Here is a 16,358-nt window from a genome sequence, read left to right as displayed (position 1 = left end):
ATTTTTGCAAGTTTGCGTAAAAAAGGATTATGAGAGATACGGAACCGGTCCATAGAACATAAATCATACGAAATTCGATTGTCGAGGATCCGAGGAGAATCGCAAGTAGGCGTTCTTTAGAAAGAATTAACTAAGTAAAAGATAGAGATTAAGCCTGCGTCTCGAAAGAAGAGACATAAATCAAAGGAAAGAAAGAAAGAGATACTTCCACTTTACATATTCCTTGATTTGCCAATTTTCTGACCAATTTATCAGAGAAGATTCCGACGAAAGGATTAAAGAGTCATCGATGGTTACAAATATCGCGTATTCGAAAAAGTCTTGCGTAAAAAAATCTTAATTACGACGAATCCAACGAGGAACGTATCACGATGTTAAGAGTGTGACAATTTATTGTTTATCGTACTTTTGTGTGCAAAATGGCGCGCTCGGAGAGACGTAAAAATAAAACAAAATTGATCAAGAACGCGGAACACATTTGCAATGCATTCGAGAAGCAGCTGCATTCGTCGACAAATCGTAAATCGCTTTGTTCGCCTGTTCACGCAGAACGATATTTTCGCTGTCATCCATTAGCGGAAAAGGCAAAGTGCGAAGTGGTTAATGGATGGCCATGTACGGGCGCAGACGGCCGTGGATTTTCTGTTCTGTTCCCCTTTTTTCATTGCCACCCTCCCCTTGTTATGTGTTTCGGGGATTACGATCGCGCTTTTGAGCTTAGAAGGATCTTTATTTTTAATCCGAGCCCGCGAGGCAACGGCACGTCGACGATTAAAAAAAAAAGGAATCAGGCGAAGGTAGGCATCGAACGTCTCCATATAGGGCGCTAACCGAAGCCGGAGGAAGGCCTTTTAGATCCTAACCTGGGCCACTCGAAACTCTTACGGGGTGGCCTTAACCTCGCGATGAATTTGGGAGAGTCGAAGGTTTACTTGTTCGTGCTAGATTCAACGATTCGTAATAATAGCATACGCAAAAAATGATGGATGCAATTTTCGATTCTTTTTATCTCTGGCATGTTATAACGCAAAAGAGATGTATTGTGAACTGTTTTTTATTTTATATTTAACGCAAACGATAAAATAATATCGCGTTTTTAATAATTAAATAATTTATTATTCGAGATGCTGAGAGAAAATAAAGAAAGAAATCACCAAAATTACTTAGGAAAATATATTTTAGTAGAAGGATTTTAAAAAATAATTCTTTCTCGATATTCCTTCATTTGTTCTCATATAAAATAAATATCATTTTTCGCATTCTGTATTTTTCATTACATGTAAACGATAATACATATAATGCGATTAACAAAGAAAATTTTATCGAAATAAAACTGTGACCACTTGTCTGTTTATGGTATCCTTGACATGAAATTTTGTTATTCCGCCAATTTGACGAGGTACAATTTACGCAATCACGGGGATGATTGACGTATGTACAGCAGTCGCGTAGCGAGAACAGCTGATGCACTGGCTGTGCAACAAGTGGTTTTACGTGCTGGGCAACACGTGGTTTCACGTGCCGTGCAACAGGCGGTCCCACGTGATCGACAATGACGGGCGAAAAGTCCCCTCGTCAGGGATGAATCGACGGATGATTTACGGACGTAAATGTCTCGCGAGCGCGGGGATAATCGCGGCGAGAGCGACGTGTGTGATCGAAACCGGGCGGCGTTCTCGTTCTCGTTGAAAGTACCGTCACGTTTCTCACCGCGTGAAAGCACGGCGACGATGGCATAACGCGATCGTCCTTGCCCGAAGCGAAATGAAATGCGCGCGCGGACGTGCTAGATCTCGTTATATTTTTTTTTCACGTTTCGCGCGCTCGCGCACGACGCGAAGAAACCGGGCGTGCAACGCGTTCGTTTCCAGAGATTTGCATTGACGATCGTCGCGTCGCGTCCCGTCCCGATGTTTACGTCCTTCGGACGCGTAGCCGGCTTTGCATATTGAGCGATTTCGGTGACTGAACCGCTCGAAGCGCTCAGCCGTGTCTTATCGTAGAAGATCAAAAATAGAGCAAACGTGTGTGAGACGCCGCAAAGTCTCTCTCGATTTTACAAATAATAGTGATGATAAAAGCATTTTGCAAATTTCATAAATCTGATTCCACGTTGATAGTTGCATGTTCTAAAAAAAGAAACTTTGCCTAAATCATCTTTTTATAACTTTGTAGAATCCAATTTAAATGTATGATGATTATACATTGTCACATGAGCGAAAGCAGAGGCGATACAATATCTTCAATCGCGGTAAGATCGCGCGGGAGAAAAATTCTGATTGATTCTCATAATTGTATATTATTACACGTGAATACTGAGCGAGTAATTGACACGAAGACTGACTGCAAATGGGCCGCGATCGACACGCAAGGCAAAATTATCAATTCATTGTTCATTCTCTCTCGTCTGATATCTGTATTATTAATATCATTTAGCGGTAAATGCAATGTTCAGCACTAATAACAGAGAAATTCAGCTTGGATCATATTTTCAAAAAATAAATTATTATTAACATTTATAATTATCATTAATGTTATCATGTGAATATATCTTAGAATAACTAAAGTTTCGATTCAAATTCTACATTCGCTAGAATGAAACACGAATTTAAATTTCAAAGAGAAATTTGACTAATCATCTTATATATATCGCAAAAATATAATATTATTTCTTTTACAGCGCGAAATTATTCGACACTCTTTTCAACTCCATTTTTCGCTCTTTCACGATTTTTAATCAGCGAAAATTGATCTACGAAACATAGTTAAAAGAACAATCGTGTTTCGCAAATAAAATCGATTACATTCAGTCGCTCAATGTTGACCTTTCGTTTATTATTATACTTTGAAAAGATGCCTGTAAAATGTCAAATCTTGTTAATGAAGCACGCTTTATGCATTTATCTGATTTTCTGTCGCCCAAAGGCAACACGATTCGATAGAGGATTAAGCTTAGTTTGATTTTTCTTTCTCTATTTTTATTATATATATAGAGTTAGAATTATATAATATAATACATAAAGACAAACAATTTTATATATTACTCGGAGTTAATTTTCTCAGACCATAGGACGTAGCATTAAGCTGCCAGCATTTTTCCGTTATGTTTGTATTCCGTTCGCGCGGATCTCAATTCGACGAATTACAAGCGAAATAAAGATGACGATATCAAATTGATATTTTCAACAATTCTTCTAGACCTTACGATCGAGAGTACGATTATCGCGCGCCCGCTCTGTTTCTAAATGCCACATTTGTTTACTGAGTAGCAGGGCTGGCTTTAGCAAACGTGATTTCTGGAATTAACACATATGAATATGTGCATAACTTGAGATATTTGGAAAAGATATTACTTGATATATTGATATATTAAAAATGTAAAATAATCTTGATATATTACTTAATATAATAATATTAAATTATAAAATAAAATTTAATATTTAAATATAAAAATTAATATTTAAAAATATAAAGTTATTATAATCTTTAACTATAAAAATAAAATAATATTTGTATATATATATATATATATATATATATATATATATATATATATATATTAATCATATTATATAATAAATATTACATAAATATAACAATTTAATATATTAATAGAATAAATGTCATAATATCATTAATACTGCGTTAAAAAATTATATGTAGAAAATATAAATTAATATATATTAATTTGATATATATATCAAACAAAACAATCCAAACAATAATGAAATAATGATAAATATAAAACGCGGTCTGATATGAAAATTATTTTAGCGCAGTTTCTTGCATATTTATTGCAGATATTAGCAATATTTTACTATGCGTTATATATTTAAAGTCAACGAATATTTATATATTCAATATTTATATTTTCCAGTTAGTGAACAGAAATCGGTTCAATTAATCTAAAATCGTGGTTTGCAAATTAAGCGGAATACCAAGCACTATATCAGCAGTACTAATCGCTTATCGCTTAGGGAGGCCGCACCTGTGGCGCAGATATTACCTTTCCCAATAACTGTCCTCACGCGAGAAAAATACGAAGATCTCGAACGTGAACACGAGAGAGACATCACCTGTGCGAGTAAAAGGCATTGAAGTCTCTACGCGGTCGGAGAGTCGCATAAATTTCTATTTTTATTCATCCAACATAAATATATATTTATTATCATATCCCGCATATATAAAGATATGATAATGTAATCACAGGCTAAGAATGCAATGACAATATTCAATTTTAAATATGCAAATACGAGGTAATTATACAATCTTCGATCAAACATGATCGACATGATAGTTCGAGTAATTTATTTTTTATATAACTTTTGGGGACTACACATATTCGCGGGAGATTGAATTTATATAAAAAATAATTGGATGATATATATACGTCGCGATATAAATAAATGATTAATCTACATCGTTTTTAAGCAGTTAATTAAAATTCTTGCACTTCTAATGTTTGTTTTTTTTTCGGACTTGGAAAATTTTCCAGTTTTTGAAATTGCCTCCAAGTCTTGGACAAAGTACGTTCACGAATAATTATTGAGAAAGAGACGATTTTATTCCGTCAAACGATGCGTCGACAGGAACGGAATCGTTCTCACCTGCGTCGTCTTCTCATCGGACCAGCGCGACGACTCCCGGATCGATGGCGCACCGATGGTTCATTCTGACATCCCGTGCCGATCAGAGCGGCACGCGCGCACGCACTTTTTTCACCGAGCAACGATTCGCGGAAACTGCGTTTCAGGTGCCCGCGACAACGCGATCGCACGCGCGATTCGTCTCGAGCGCGTGCGCGATAGATCCCCCTCCGTTTAATCGGCCCCCGACTTCGATCGCTCCCCCCACGCGCGATCGAGTCCTTCCTTTCCGCTCCCCCAGAGCCTCTTTCCCGTCCTCGTGACCATCATCGGTGCTCTTTCGATCGAGACCTTTCCATTGGCGCGTGCAGAAAATATTGATACAAAGGATGGATGTGAAGGGATGTAACAGTGGACGCGGAAATGAGAAATAATCCTCCACACATATGTATATATATAAATAAAGTTATATTATCATACTTACGGAATATACACGAATCACTGACCACTTTAGTGAACTAAATTATTTGCGTGACAGTTTAAGTTTCGGTCTGATTCGGATTAATCGGTCGAATTCAAAGTCAAACAAAGTTAAAAACGTTGATGAAAGTTCGACGGTTGGGTCGGTTGAGCCGTCGAGTAAACCATTCCTGGTGGTTGCTGATGGGTCATCGCATGACTTTGATGCTGATGGAATTCCGGAGCACCATGCGGTCCGTTTAGCCTCACCCGTTTCGCATTCTGCCCGTGATTGTGATCGCCATTACCTTGTTGTTGTTGATTTTGCTGTTGCTATTTCACGAATACTCGGATGAGCGACAAGACGATGTAAAAATTCAGTTCAATCCTCAACTACCATATAGCGATGGAGTTTGGAAAACGGCAAAGTAGCCTTCACTTTGGGTTTTTAAACGGCCTTGTCATTGCAGGGCCGTTTAGAAAACCAAAACCATATTTTTAAAAAATTTTAAAATAATATAACTAGTATGTAAGAGAACATATACATATTATTAGAAACTGTATCTGTATTAAAATGGTTATTATAGTAGTTGTGGCTTAAACTCCATATTATATCACACATGTTTTCGAGATGTATCTCGAAAGTAATTACCGTTTGTTGCTGATTTTGCCTCGCTTTATTTTCAGTCTTTTCTTCGGTATCATCGTCCGTGAGAAATTCCCTCTTAGGATAGGGAATAGGGCATCCGGCAAATATGCTGAGATTTTTATATCAAATAAATATAATTTATAAGTGATTATTACTTTAAAAAATTTAAATTATACTTATATATAAAAATATAGAAATAGAGATGCCTACTCTTGTGTTGGCAGTGGCTCCTCTTGGAAATAGGCATCCTGCATAGAATGTTCCGATGTGATACGCTTGTTTGGATCCATCATCAATAGTTTCTGTAACTAAAACAAATACAATAAAAATTGCTTTTTTCTAGTATGTGTAATTAAATTTTAATGTCTCTTCTTTTAATTTGTACCAAATTAAATGCTTTGCTATCAGGTTTGATCTTATGCCGGTCCATATATTTAGTAAGCGAACAGTTTGCATAACTGAAAATAAAAGAGTCGATATTTAAAGATTATGAATAAGATATTAATAGTTTATATTTTACATTGTGATAAACTTACTTGGATCTTTTAAAATCTTTAAGTAACGTAGGGTGCTCTGGCATTTTCTTAATATCCTCCCAATCTTTTTCCAATGGAAATCCCATCACATTGAATATCCTAAACATAAATTAATTCATTTTATTTTTTCATAGTATATAAAACAAATACAAAATCGTACTGTACTCTCACCTATCTAGTTGATCATGGTGATATGGATTGCTGGTCTTAATGTCTTCTTGTCTACAATGAAATATAGGTTCGGATGTTAAAAGTTCCGCAAATATACAGCCAATAGCCCATATGTCTGAAACGGCAGAACAAATAATTCAATACAATTGGTACGAGCTAAAATAATATAATGGCACACAATATATCTATAATACGGACCTATAGCTTTTGTGTAATGTCTGGCACCTAAAAGTAATTCTGGAGCTCTATACCAAAATGTTACTACAACAGGATCTAAATCTGCCAAAGGTTTAAGAGGAGCGTTAAATAATCTAGCAAAGCCCATGTCGGCAATTTTCACACGTCCTCGCTCATTTCCTTCACCCATTACTAAAATATTTGCAGGTTTCTAAAACAAAGAAAATTGATCACATTAGATATAATCCATAAATATAATAAAAATGTACATCTATAATGCTTGCAGGCAATAATTACCAAATCTCTATGAAGGACCCAGTTGGAATGTAAATAATGGATACCATCTAAAATTTGATACAATAAAGATTTGACCATGCCTTTTGGTACCATTACTGGCTTCTTATTAGCCTTTGCTGCTCTGTGAAATTTAATTATATGCTGCAAATAAAATTAACATGCTGTTTGATATTTTTATCATACATTGCAAAATACTTTCATCTTGCATTAGAAATATAAACATACCCATAAATCATGCTCGGCAAAGTCAAATAATAACCAAACTTTGCGGTCATTATGTGAGAGAAAGACACGAATAAGAGTAATGACATTGACATGTTTTAATTCCCTGAGTAACTATAATGGAAGGGATTATAAATCAAACTATTCCTTTTATTAAATGCAGACAAATGTTATTTAAGAGTAATGAGAAAACTTACAGCAATTTCTCGACATGCAGACATTGAAAGTCCTGTACCCTCGATTTGCTTAAGGCCAAAATCTTTTGTATCAGGCCGAGACTTCAATTCACTATCCGGTACACTATTTACAAAATTTATACATTAAATTTACAAAATAGAGTATTCTTAACTACAATCATTATATATAAAACAAGAACAAAAATATTAATTAAATATTCGTTTTCAACAAATAATTGTTTAAACAAATTAATTACTTAAAAAAATTAATACCAGCTGAGAAATTAAAGCATAAAAAACTTCATTATTTGATACTAATATTACCCTAACAGCACACATGTCCTAAAGATGTCCATAGAATATCTAGAGGACAGCCAAAGGATATTTTATGTCCTCTGGATGTCCTCTCGATGACCTCTGGACATCTTTTGGACATGTGTGTTGTTAAGGTATATTCATTATTTATAATTAAATTAAATTCAATAATTATACTAAAAACACAATCTTTATATATTAGAACAAATATGGGACTAATTAAATTCAAGGTAGCTATTTATATGAAAAAGAACTCCAAAATAAATTTATAGAAATTTCGGAGCAGAGCGAAACAATGATTTATATTATATAATCTGAGAAGATTGAAAATGATTGAACCATCTAATACAATAATTTAAATTCAATGATTATATTAATCATAAACTTTAAATTATAGTCAATTAAATCCAAAATTAAAATGCAAAATTGAATGCAGTGAGCTAGGTACAAGATAAACAATAAATAAATCACTGTTCGAGAAATCTTTAAAAAAAAAAAAAAAAAACGATCGATAGAACCAAGGTACTTTAATGCAGAAAGAAACTCGACTCCGAAATATATTTATCTAAAAATTTCGGAGCAAATTGCAATTTGCACTATACAATCTGATAGGATTGAAGGTTCAAATTATGTTGAACCTAACGTATTTACGAGAATGTTCGAGGAAGGAATAATATTAAGTGAGTTTTGCATTGCACTTTGGAACTAGGTTAGAGAGACTAACCCTTCTTTCCTACGAGCTTTGTATACGTGTCCGTAAGTGCCTCTTCCGACCTTACATCCCTCGAACTCGAAGAGATCCTCGACCTTGGTGCGATCTTTCTGCGTTTTCATCTTAAATTCATAATCCATCATGTTTAGCGTTATCAGTACGATTATCAACTATAAACAAACATCTTTAACATGCGTGTGCACACACACGAGCTCCGAAGCACACTACGCACGTCACGATTGTCACGAATCGCGCGCGAGTCCGTCCGATCAAAATGTAACCGCATGATATGACGTTTTTTTTTTCTCACCCGGTATAGGGTAATTAGATTTCTTCAAGTTGCTCGTATTGCTATGGTGTATTTTTGAGAAAAGCGATTTGCTAGCTAGTAAATGGTGAAAATTTACTATTTTGTGACTAAAATTATTAGTGATATATTTCTAGGCATTTACGAATATCTAGTAATTTATATATTGCAAATATTCAATAATAACGATGGGTCTCTGTTCTTTTCAGCTGCACTGCTGCACTAGTGCAATTAGTTAGAGTGAAAGAAAGTATGTTTGTCTCTTTCTAACTTATTGCACTAGTGCAGCAGTGCAGCTGAAAAGAACAGACCCGATAATAACCAATAGTGATGCAACACCAATCGCTTTATTCTGACACGGGTGGCAGTCGATTGACCACGTCGCCAATTGGCCAATTGGCCAATTAGAGCACTAAAAAAGTAGGTATTCTCGTCCACCATTTTTCTTCCAACCGTATGTGAAGGTTAGGTATGTTTTGTATAAGTCAAACGTCAATAACCTTTACAGTCTCGAGATTATAAACACATCGTGTCTTCGTTTCATCGTCGCATAAAGTTCTAATGGTGCTTTCAAAATGCCTGGCTGCGTTGCATTAAACTGCAGTAATAGAAGTGAAAATGGATTTCTACTTTTTTCAATTCCAACAAATGTAGAGCGACGAAAAAAGTGGCTTCAAAACCTTCGCCGTGAATAGTGGATACCAACCAAGTCAGCTTGTGTCTGTGAAGTACGTCCAAGGACTACTGCTCACAGGATGCGGCAACGCGTTCCGCGCGGCGGAAGACGACGCGATAAGCCAATACAAAAGTTGGATTGAGTTTAACTTTGACGCGCGGTGGATGTTATGTATCTGCTGATTGGCTATCGCGTCAGCTTCCGCCGCGCGGAACGCGTTGCCGCGTCCTGTGTGCAGTAGCCCCAACGCTGTAAAAGTAGAGCATTATTTGTGCCTCATTAAAGTGAAAATTAATTGTTTTCCTTATTACAGGTACACTTTGATGATTCACAGTTCGAAAATAGACGTGCCGATGGCTGGATAAAATTCAAGCCAAATGCGGTTCCTACTATATTTGATGTTCATAATTCACCTCTCAGGATTGATCCACCTCCAAAAAAGTCGCTAAACAAAGTAAATAACAAAGTAAATAAATTTCTTGTAAACAGTTTGCATAATTAATTTATTTTACTGAATTTTCTCTCATAAATATATTATAAATTCAATATATATATGCAACATTTTTTATAACATCAACGGTTTTCAGAAGCCAGAACAAAATGAAGTTGCTGCCACATGTGTACAAGAAGTAGCAGAAGTTCCAATTATTCCAGAAATAGTAATATTATTCAACACATTTGTAGTTCTTAATAAACATTATTGATTTTTATTCAAAAAACTTTAACACTGTCCAAAATGTTGCAGAACATTGATTATGCTGCCCCATCAAATCACGATGTTTTCAACGAAGTGGAATTATCCAGTGATATGTCAAAAAGTTTGCTGTCATCTGACAGCGAGCAGACTGCTAGAGAAAACAAAGTATGCCATTCATTTTCTAAATATTTCTTGTGAATGAAAAATTGCATTTGTTAAATATTAGAGTTTGAATCGGATGAAATTATATCAATATTTATATTATCCCGTAGTCTTAACTGTCCACTGCAAAATTTATAGAACCTTAGGCCAATTCAAAATAAGACTCTCTGATTGGTCAATCGTTGCTGGTTACCCTAGGCACACGTCGATATAATTGGCTGTAGTCAGACGGGACGCTTCCTTCTGATACATTGGAAGTTCTCTCTGATATCGATTAATCGAGTAAATAAATATTGATGTAGGAACCAGTGTTGGCAGTCGGGTCAGGTTTTTCGCGCATGTGCGACAGTAGTGGCGGCTAACCAGCGATGTACCACATGTGGAAGATTTGACGGGCTCGAGGAAAATTACTTGGCATACAGACATAGTTGAGTGAGACACAGTTTATTAAAAGTTTTGTGATATTTAATAAATAGTTGTGAGTTATTTGTATAGTGTATGATAAAAATGTGTGTTGTTGATCACCCGAAACAATTTTCTAAGAGAAAATTTTTTTCGGGCGACCAGTGGCACACCTTTTTGCCTGTATTAGATACTTTATTGAGGCCTCGTTTGCCGCGCATGTGCGAAAAACCTGACCCGTCTGCCAACACTGATAGGAACAAATGTATTGCATATATTATAAGTTTAATCTGGATGGAAACGGATCATAATATAAAAAATACGAAGAAGAAGATGCAGTAATTTTCGAATTTGTGTGAAAGATTAAGATATAATTTTAATTGTAACACAAATTTAATAGAAATTACATACAAAATACGAGGAATAAAAGATGACAGATAAGGTGTGTTAATATGGTTATTATTGAAATATTGCTAATAAAAATTCGACAATCAATTTTCATTTCGATTGTTTATTATATGGAATGTTTTGATTGTTGTGATTTGAAGGCACAATTTCCGTGGAACGAGTGAAAAATTCTATAAAAATTACTAATTTTTTACTTGCTCTTGTCATCACACAGTATAATAAAAAATCGCTATTAATCGCTGTATAATACTTATGTTGATGAATAAAAATATTTAATGAAGATATATTATGACATGGAAATGTGTCATATTGATAAATATATGATATCGCTCAATCTTAAAAATGTTATTAGTGAAATCTTTATTAACAATGTTCTCACATAACCAATTGTGTTTTCAATTTTTATATTCATATAATACAATTACTAAAAAGTAAAAATCTTGTTTTATTTTGTTTTACAGGAAATAGCTCGTATTCCTTTTTCTCAGGAACAGACCAAGCAAACGCGCCTCAGTATTGAAGATCGTGTGAAAATTGTAAAACGGCTTGATAATGGAGAAAAAGGCACTGATCTAGCACGGGAATACAAGATATCCAGATCAGCAATTACATTTATAAAAAAATCTAAGGAATATCTGATAAAACAAAGAAGTGCACTTATTATGTGCCAAGGACAAACATCTAAGAAAAGATGTACTGGTGTTGAAAATAGTCCGCTTGAGCAAGCTTTGTATGAATGGTTTCTCCAGAAGAAAAGTATAGGAGAATCTGTCACAGGAACAATGTTGCAAGAGAAAGCAATTGAGTTGAATAAAATGCTTAATGGTACTAGTAATTTTAAAGGCACTAATGGTTTTATATCCAAATTTAAAAAAAGGCACAGTATTGGATCTTCAACAGTTCATGGAGAAAAAGCTTCTGCAAGTAAAAATGCAAATACTTTTTGTCGAGAATTTATAAAATATATAATGGACAATAAAATACCATTAGATAAAGTTTATAATGCCAAAGAAACTGTACTCTATTGGAAAACGCTGCCGAGTAAAATTCTTACTAGTAATGAACATGAAGCTCCTGATAGAGAATCAGAAAAAGACAAAGTCACATTAATAGTATGCACAAATGCGACAGGAAGTCATAAACTGCCTATATTAATTGTTGGAGATGCATATAACTGTTTTGAGAATGTAAGATTATCATCAATTATTTATACAAGACAGAATAATGCATGTATGGATAAACAATTAATGTTGACATGGTACCAGGAAATTTTTTTACCAGAAATTGAAGCAGTTCATAACTCCAGTACCGAACAATGTCTTCTTCTACTCGAGAATGCTCCCAATTATCCTTCATTAGAAGAACTTAATTCAATTAGTGAACAATGTCAAGTAATTTGTCTACCATCTAATGCGACTTCACTTATACCTATGGATCAAGGAGTTATTGAAAAACTGAAAAAGATATATAGAAAATATTTTCTAAGGGTAATACTTACAGCAGAAACTGCAGAAGATGTGCAAAAGTTGTTAAAATCACTTGACATGCTTAAATGTTGTCATTTAATAAGTGATGCTTGGGATGAAGTGGCAGAAGTCGTTATAAAGGATAGCTGGAAGAATATCTTTCCTTTATACTTGGAAGAACAGCTTGATTCACGATTATTTTTGAACATGGTAAATAAAATTCCTGAATATGATAATATCACATTAGAAGAGATAAATTTATGGTTAAATAGTGATAACAATAAACAAGAATGCCAAGTGCTAAATCAAGAAGATTTAGATCAAGAATTGGCAGAACTCTCAGAACATCATGAAGATGATGAAGTTAACCAAATAGTGAACCAAGAGAATGAAGAAGAGGAAGAAAACCATGAATATTTAAATGATAATGATTCTACAAATGATGTTACATCAAAAAGTGCTCTCAATGCGATTATTACATTTTTATTCTGGTATCAGACTCAAAATCAGTGCTCGCTTGAAGATCGTCAATATATACGAAAGTTTTGGAGACGTGCAATGGACGAGATTCCCCCAAAGGATAATTAATATATATAAAATTATATATATTAAAATACCATGTAAAATAAATTATTAAAGTTTTTTCTATTACTGCGATAAATAAAATTTTTATTTATTGAAATAGTGTAAAAACTTATTTCATAATTTTAAATATTTGTGACATTTACAGAAAGAATACATTTGAATAACCGATGTACCTTAAATAGATGAGTTTTTTTTAGCAAGAAATATACAAACGCAATATCACAATTAGCTGTCAAATAAAAAAATTTTCAGAATTTTAAAAAATTCTCTGTTCAATGGCCAGTTACGGGACATTGTGTCAATCTATATTTTCTTACTGAAAATTGGTTCAAAATTAGCGAGAATTTTTAAAATTCTTTTACAAATTAATTTTTCATCATGTTCTTGCTAGAAACCAATGGTGCATCCAGAAGCACAACCGCTCACTGAGCAGCTAAGTAGCAATTGAATGTGATTGGTTTCTATCTTTGAATTCACTAATTACATTCGAGTGCTACTTAGCCGCTCAGTGAGCGGTTGTGCTTCTGGATGCACCCAATGGGTTTATCTTCTCTAGGGTGAAATGCATGCGAAACGCTAGGGAATTATGCTAGGAATTTTCGCGCTCATCTTTCGCTCGGAAAAGCCGTAAATTGATTGGCTATCGCGTCCCGTGTGCGGAGCTTCGTGTTTCCGTGATAAATAAAAAAAAAATTCCATCTGAAAATTCACGCACGTTGCGTGTTCTGTAGAATTCGTCATTCGTGCAAAATGGTAACGTCGTGATCGCCGTTTTGCGAAAGAAGCGGGATCGAGCGGGATTTCTCTGCGAGTGTTTATTTCCAAGAATCATACGTGTGTCGAGCACACGTATCGACCGGTCGGTTTCACGATCACCAATTCCGGCGACCCTCTCGTGATTGCCACTTCGTAATCGGTCCTCGTCTAACTGCGGTACCATGTCGGATGAAAAGAAGGTAACGCTTCGTAATCCCTAACCCTAACCGCCGACGATTATTTACAATGTTAGAGCGCGGGTAGCGCGTCTCCCGCGTGTCTCACAATCAATCGTCAATCGTCCTTTGTTCGCGCAGGAAACGAAGGCGGAATCGGAGCACATAAACCTGAAGGTGCTGGGGCAGGACAATGCGGTAGTTCAGTTTAAAATTAAGAAACACACACCTCTTCGCAAATTGATGAACGCATACTGCGACCGTGTAGTAAGTATCCACCGATAATTTCAACTTTAATTGTCAAAACAGAAGTCTGTCAAACGTTTCGCTGAAAATTTTCAATATATGAACATTTATGTCTTTTATGACAATGCAACACAGAGCAACATTTATGTTTGGATGTAATATAAATACACACTGAAGAGCAACAAACAGTAATATTCTGCGATGTAACTTTTTTTGTAATATGCTAATGATAGTTTTAAAATGTTTAAAATGCCAGTTTTTTTCTCTTACATCAGTAATATTATTTTTTAAAGAAATAATGGCTAAGCTATTGTGCTTTTGAACAAAATATCAATGATATTATTATTGCTGATATTGTCTCGCAGGGTTTGGCAATAGCAGCAGTAAGATTTAGATTCGATGGACAGCCCATAAACGAACTAGATACACCTACGACGCTAGAAATGGAAGAGGGGGATACAATAGAGGTATATCAACAACAAACAGGTGGTTCGTGTTGAGACGCAATTCATCGCGTTTACAAATGGACTAAATGAAATTTACTATTCCAACAGTGTTTATTTTTGACAGAAAATATGATTTATTTTTGGTTTATGTTTATTCCGCTCTACAAGATTGGGGACTTTATCATATCCCATAATGTGCAGATTCATTCATATGTTGTAGTTTAATTATTTTGTCTTTATTTCTTGATATTTGTTGAATATACTTGCTTGTTATTTAAAATAATAGCCTGATATATTCTTTATCTAAAGACGCACATTATGCATTTATTTGAAGTCTTCAATTGTCAACCATATTTACTGCAAGTTTTTATTAACATGATATATTTTCAAGTACAATTGTCTACAATTTGTTGTTAAAAAATATGAGCTTATGTTATTGTAGGGAGAAAAGAGAATCATACATTATTTAAAGAATACAGTCATTGTAAAATCTACTAAAAATCGAGATTTTTCTTACATGTTTCTCAATATTGTAATAATTCAAGCTTTACTTAATAAATTCTCATTTTTTTTATATTTATAAAAGAGTGTACAGAAGAACTAATTATAGAATAATATGTGCATTTTTATTGATGAATGAATAAAAATTGCATTCGCAGAGTTTCGATTTCCATCTGTGCTTCATGAAACCAAATTTTGTATCTGTAAAAAAACTCGTTATTTATCATTTCTACATGGCCCACGTTACTTTGTATATGAGCGAGAATAAACAGTGTGTTATCTTTTCTAAAAGAAACCTTCCATTTTAGCGAGTAGTTTTATAATATTTTATAATATTCTTGAGTCATCACATATTTAGCAAAATATAAATACAAAATAATTTATATTTTCTTTAAGAAAAAGATAAACAGCATATATATTTTGTCAAGATTAAGTATTGTGTCAACGTATGCAAAAAAAGTGTATCTTCTTTTGATATAATCTATTATATTTACTAATTGTAAGTTTTACACACAAAACTGTAAAGTATTTAAAATATGTTTTTAAAGTACATTTTAATTAGGCATTAAACTGCTAACTACATATATAAAAATATGAAGTTTAAAATTTATGTATCTCATGTGGTATAAAACATCAATTTTTGTAAAGCTATTTCTATGTATATATTTATAGTCTCTTGAAAAAATATATCTATAAATTTAAATTTAAGCAAAAACAATAATATAATATAAACAATAAAAATCTGTAGATTTAAAAATAATAAATATAAGCAGCATACATATGTTTTCAATGCAATGCCAATTATATTAAAGAAGATTAATCAACTATCGACTATTGTCTGAACAGGCCCATACAGAATTAAAATGTTAAATTTCAATAAGAGATGAAATGAGCTTAAATAAATTGCTAATTCAAACTTTGAAAGATGAATTTATTACGAGTTTTAATAAATCACCCCTTCTTGTATCAAACTAATGTTATTTGTTTAACAAAAAAAGGTGATAAATTAGATTTTTTTTTAACAGAAATATGATTTCATATTTTATTAACAGAAGATAATATATTTTTTTTAACAAAAATGATTTTTTATATGCAATTCTGTTAATTTTTATTAATAATGGATTTTTTTAATTTACGGAATAAACAAATAAAAACAATAATGGAAGAGGTTTATTTGGATAGTGCAATTGGACTTAATCGCTCATGTAATCAGTGCCTGAAGTAATTAAC

At 33.7% G+C, this 16,358-nt stretch overlaps 2 protein-coding genes across 2 annotated transcripts; one reads left to right on the top strand and one right to left on the bottom strand.

Moving 5' to 3' along the window:
* Window positions 1-5,035: 5,035 nt before the first annotated feature.
* Window positions 5,036-8,547, bottom strand: Cdk8 (cyclin-dependent kinase 8). Its single transcript, XM_083092133.1, has 11 exons — window positions 8,313-8,547; window positions 7,295-7,397; window positions 7,101-7,211; window positions 6,876-7,016; window positions 6,600-6,789; window positions 6,402-6,516; window positions 6,231-6,329; window positions 6,080-6,152; window positions 5,905-6,002; window positions 5,698-5,803; window positions 5,036-5,378 (listed from the first exon to the last, which is right to left on the bottom strand). The coding sequence occupies exons 1-11, from the start codon at window positions 8,441-8,443 to the stop codon at window positions 5,178-5,180; spliced, it is 1,368 nt and encodes a 455-aa protein (XP_082948259.1). The 5' UTR covers window positions 8,444-8,547; the 3' UTR covers window positions 5,036-5,177.
* Window positions 8,548-13,732: 5,185 nt separating this feature from the next.
* Window positions 13,733-16,052, top strand: Sumo (Small ubiquitin like modifier). Its single transcript, XM_083091202.1, has 3 exons — window positions 13,733-13,959; window positions 14,077-14,202; window positions 14,547-16,052. The coding sequence occupies exons 1-3, from the start codon at window positions 13,942-13,944 to the stop codon at window positions 14,679-14,681; spliced, it is 279 nt and encodes a 92-aa protein (XP_082947328.1). The 5' UTR covers window positions 13,733-13,941; the 3' UTR covers window positions 14,682-16,052.
* The last annotated feature ends 306 nt before the right edge of the window (window positions 16,053-16,358 follow it).

This window comes from Camponotus vicinus, unplaced genomic scaffold (genome assembly GCF_025532165.1).
Source record: "Camponotus vicinus isolate PSW18456_S1 unplaced genomic scaffold, iyCamVici1.0 SCAF_2, whole genome shotgun sequence".
Taxonomy (NCBI): domain Eukaryota; kingdom Metazoa; phylum Arthropoda; class Insecta; order Hymenoptera; family Formicidae; genus Camponotus; species Camponotus vicinus.
This window is presented reverse-complemented; position numbering and strand designations above follow the sequence as displayed.

What these genes read in the sequence shown, in the direction of transcription:
- Cdk8 (XM_083092133.1), bottom strand. Translation starts at nt 8,443, where the DNA reads ATGATGGATTATGAATTTAAGATGAAAACGCAGAAAGATCGCACCAAG. An exon ending in GGGTCCTTCATAGAGATTTG is followed by an intron (nt 6,790 to 6,875) that starts GTAATTATTGCC and finishes TCTTTGTTTTAG; the next exon opens with AAACCTGCAAATATTTTAGT. An exon ending in ATAGCAAAGCATTTAATTTG is followed by an intron (nt 6,003 to 6,079) that starts GTACAAATTAAA and finishes TATTTGTTTTAG; the next exon opens with TTACAGAAACTATTGATGAT.
- Sumo (XM_083091202.1), top strand. An exon ending in ACGCATACTGCGACCGTGTA is followed by an intron (nt 14,203 to 14,546) that starts GTAAGTATCCAC and finishes ATTGTCTCGCAG; the next exon opens with GGTTTGGCAATAGCAGCAGT.